At 41.3% G+C, this 4,671-nt stretch overlaps 1 protein-coding gene across 1 annotated transcript; it reads right to left on the bottom strand.

The window, feature by feature from the left end:
- Nucleotides 1-2,963: 2,963 nt before the first annotated feature.
- On the bottom strand, nucleotides 2,964-4,175 carry LOC115990899. Its single transcript, XM_031114666.1, has 2 exons — nucleotides 3,893-4,175; nucleotides 2,964-3,826 (listed from the first exon to the last, which is right to left on the bottom strand). The coding sequence occupies exons 1-2, from the start codon at nucleotides 4,173-4,175 to the stop codon at nucleotides 2,964-2,966; spliced, it is 1,146 nt and encodes a 381-aa protein (XP_030970526.1).
- Nucleotides 4,176-4,671: the final 496 nt, after the last annotated feature.

Raw genomic sequence — 4,671 nt, 5'->3', positions numbered from 1 at the left:
GAGTAAGCTGGATTTATATTCTTTGCAGGCTGTTACTGCGTAAACAGGCATTTGTTGTATTTCCTTAGCTGCTAATTTGTTTAGTTTTGGTGTTTCTATGTGTAGTTGGTGCTGCCTCCATGGTGAGGGTGTTGTTAGTTTCATGTTTTTGGCTTTGGCCTGTGTGTTGGTTTTGTAATCCTTTTGGTATGTTGGTGCTGGTTTCCCAGAATGTTGGCAATAAAAATTACTTGATAATCGGCAAAAAAACACCTGTAAAATGAGCTCTAAAATTGATCTAATTGATCCATGCATGTGCTACTTTTTAAAAAAAAAAAATAATGAATCTTGTGCTACTTGTTACTGACTCTAACATTGACTTATTGGCCTTGATACATGAATTAACCCTAATCTGAGCTTCCCATTCAAGTTAAAAATTCCTAACATGTGCATTTAACTTTTTTTTTTTGATAGATAACGAAAAATTTTATTAAAAAAGTAGCCAACCCGAGTACATTGGGGATGTACTATGGGGGCAAAAATCAAGAAACAAAATTACAATGATCAAATAAAACTGGAATGGAAGAACAAGTAAAATGCGATAAAGCCACACTCCAAGCAAGGAGAGTGTGACAGAAAAAAGATTTAATCTCTAGCAAGGACCGTTCACATCCCTCAAAACATCTAGCATTCCTTTCACTCCAAATGCACCACATCAAACAATGCGGCACTAGTCTCCAAAGGCCTATATTGCGGTGACGTCCAAACTTACCTTGCCAAGATTCAAACACCTCAATTACCTTATGTGGCATAACCCAGTGAATTCCAAACAAACAAAACACCAAGGACCATAACTCAAAAGCTATGGGGCAATGAAGAAGAAGATGATCCACCGACTCCCCACACCTCTTACACATATAACACCAATCAAGAACAATAATACGCCTTTTGCGAAGATTATCTGTTGTAAGGATTTTACCTAAGGAAGCAGACCATGAGAAAAAAGCTACCCTTGTAGGAACCTTCGATTGCCACACCATTCTCCAAGGGAAAGAAGTAAGAGTAGGAGGGCAGAGAGAAAGATAGAATCCTCTAACCTCAAAAACTCTACTCCTAGTTGTTTTCCAACAAACTTTGTCAGGGCCAACCCCCCTCGCAGTCGAAGAGTAGACAATGCCCATAAACCGATCAAAAGATTCTTGCTCCCAATCCTGAGGTGGATGACGAAATCTAACATCCCAATGAATCCTCCCACCAGACCAACCCATCACCTCTGCCACCGAAGCATCTCTTGCCCTACTAAGATAGTAAAGTTCTGGAAAAGCCTCTTTGAGGGTACAATCCCCACACCACACATGTTTCCAAAACTTCACTCTAGTACCATCCCCCACCTCATACCGTAGGAGTTTAGAAAAGATCAACCAGCCACTTCTAATATACCTCCAAAGGCTAACACCATATGCACTTGTCACCTTTTTTGTGCACCAACCACCCCAAACATTCCCATATTTCGCCTCTATAACCTTCCTCCATAAAGCATCTGTCTCTATACCATACCTCCATAACCACTTGCCTAACAAGGCAGAGTTAAAATTTCTCAAATGTCTTATACCTAGCCCCCCAACCTGCACAGGCCTACAAACCTCAGCCCATTTCACCAGGTTTAATTTAGAATCACCACCAATACCACTCCAAAGAAAATCTCTTTGTAATTTCTCAATGCGATTAGCCACCTTCCTTGGAATAGGAAGAATGGAAAGAAAATAAGTAGGTAAGGAGGAAAGAGTACTTTTAATAAGAGTTACCTTACCCCCTTTAGATTGATAAAGCCTCTTCCAACCTGCTAGTCTCCGCTCCATCTTCTCTAAAATAGGATTCCATACTGAGAGCTCCTTGAATTTTGCACCTAAAGGAAGGCCCAGATATTTAAAAGGAAGGGAAGAATGCGTACACCCTAATAATCCCACAAGATCATCTAGATTGTGCACATCTCCAACTGGAATCATCTCTGATTTCCCCAAATTAATTCTTAAACCTGAAACCTCCTCAAATCTAGTCAATATCTCCCTTAAAATAACTAACTGATTAGGGACAGCATCACAGAAAATAAGGGTGTCATCTGCGAATAAGAGGTGAGTCACCATCATCGAAATACCAGCCGTATTACCTACATAAAATCCCGACAACTGTCCAGTATTTGCAACCACATCCAACATACGGCTCAAAGCCTCCATGCCAACATCAAATAGCAATGGGGATAAAGGATCCCCTTGCCGAATCCCCCTAGAGCTGCCAAAGAAATCTGAAGGACTACCATTAATCAGAATGGAAAATTTAACTGTAAAAATGCAATACATTATCCATTTTCTCCACTTCTCTGAAAACCCACAACGTTGGAGCATATACATCAGAAAACCCCAATTCACATGGTCATATGCCTTCTCCACATCCAACTTACACAACACCCCTGGAATCCCTGTCTTCAGTCTACTATCAATACATTCAGCAGCAATTAGGACGGAATCCAAAATTTGTCGACCTTTCACAAAGGCATTCTGTGAATCTGAAATAAGCCCATGTGCAACCCTTCGAAACCGATTAGCCAACACCTTAGAAATAATCTTGTAAATCCCACCAACTAAACTAATTGGCCGGAAATCCTTAACCTCCATAGCATCAACCTTTTTAGGAATAAGTGCAAGAAATGAGGCATTAAGACTCTTTTCAAACACAGCTTGAGCATGGAAATTTTGGAACACATCCATAATCTCTTTCTTCAAAACACTCCAGCAAGACTGGAAAAAAGCCATGGAAAAACCATCCGGACCAGGAGCCTTATCACCATTGAACCCATTAATCACTCCAAACACCTCATTCTCATCAAAAGGCCTATCTAACCAAATAGCATCTTCCTCCGAGATTCTAGAAAATTCCACATCATCTAGGACAGGTCTATGAGTCACATTTTCAGAATAAAGCTGCCTCTAAAAACGAGAGATACACTCTGCTATGGCCTCCGGATCTGAAGACAATTCTCCATCTACCGTAAGCCTATCAATGGAGTTAAATCTCCTGTGAGAATTGGCTACACGATGAAAGAACTTAGTATTCCTGTCACCTTCTCTAATACAAAGAACTCTAGATTTCTGTCTCCAACAAATTTCTTCCAAAAGAGAAGCTTTCTCTAACTCCCCTCGGATCCTTTCCAACTCCAACTTTTCCTCTTCTGTTAGACCACGACTATCCTCAATAGTCTCTAGAACACTAAGATCCTTCCACAATTGTTTCCCCCGTTCTTCTACATTACCAAAAACCTCTACATTCCATTTTTTCAAATCATGTTTCAGAAGCTTTAGTTTGTTAGCCAACACAAAACTCGGAGCCCCCTGCAAATGATAAGATTCCCACCAAGATCGCACCCTTTCCACAAAACCCTCATCCTTAAGCCACATATTTTCAAATCGAAACGGCCTCCTGCCCCTATGAAAGGATCCACCTTCCAAGACAATCGGAAAATGATCTGATAAGAGCCTCGACATTCTTCGCTGGCAAACAGTAGGGAACTTATCCTCCCAATCTTGAGAGAATAAGAATCTGTCCAGCCTAGCCTTCGATGCAACTTCACGAGAATTAGACCAAGTAAAAGTTCCCCCTTCCAACGGGATATCAATCAGACCTTGCTCTGAAATAAACTCAGAAAACTCACGCATAGCAGCAGTAAACGCAGTAGCACCAGCACGTTCGGAAGGGAATCTTACCACATTAAAATCACCTCCCACACACCATGGCACATTCCACCAACTGCTCAACCCAGATAATTCCTCCCATAAAAACCTTCTGTCACCCGCTAGATTAGGACCATAAACTCCAGTAAATGCCCATACAAACTAATCTACCGCACTTTTAAACTTACAAGAAACTGAAAAATGTCCCACTGCTTCCTCCACTTTGTCCACAACTCGTGTGTCCCACATCAGTAACACCCCTCTAGAAGCTCCACAAGAACCTAAATATGACCAATCAACATGTTGGCCACCCCACAGACTTCGAATCACAACTCTAGTTATCAATTCCATTTTAGTTTCTTGAAGACATACAATATCCGGCCTCCAACTCCTAATCAAATTTCTGACCCAAAGCCTTTTATCCTGCTCATTCAACCCTCTAACATTCCAAGAAATAATCTTCACATTCATTGATACAACACCACAGCCCGCTCACTACTAATACTCCTTCTCTTAGCTGACCCATACTCAACGTTCAAAGAAGTCATTAAGTTTTTCAATTCTCGATGACCCTTTTGCCCCGATTTAACCACCTTCTTCTGACTATCTACCTCATGCCGTTTTTTATCCTTTTTCCTGGCCTCTAAGGCTAACAACAGACCCGTAATTTGCTCCTCAAAGCCTTCCAATGAAGTCCCCACAGATTTCCTAAACGCCTTAATCCGATTGGTTACCCACTGTGATAACTGTTTGCTATCAACTTTCTCCTCACACCCACACTCCTTCACTGTATTGTGTTCATCCTCCAAAGGAATTTCAGTGGCCAAAGGTACCACAACTAGAGGCTCCCCATCTCTCTCCCAAGTCATCAACCTTACATCAACTTCCCACAGCTCATCCTCTGACCCAGTAACAACAGACAAAGAATCTAACACACCATCACACTCATCTGCCCAATTAACAATTT

The sequence above is a fragment of the Quercus lobata genome, chromosome 5, assembly GCF_001633185.2.
Source record: "Quercus lobata isolate SW786 chromosome 5, ValleyOak3.0 Primary Assembly, whole genome shotgun sequence".
Classification (NCBI taxonomy): domain Eukaryota; kingdom Viridiplantae; phylum Streptophyta; class Magnoliopsida; order Fagales; family Fagaceae; genus Quercus; species Quercus lobata.
This window is presented reverse-complemented; position numbering and strand designations above follow the sequence as displayed.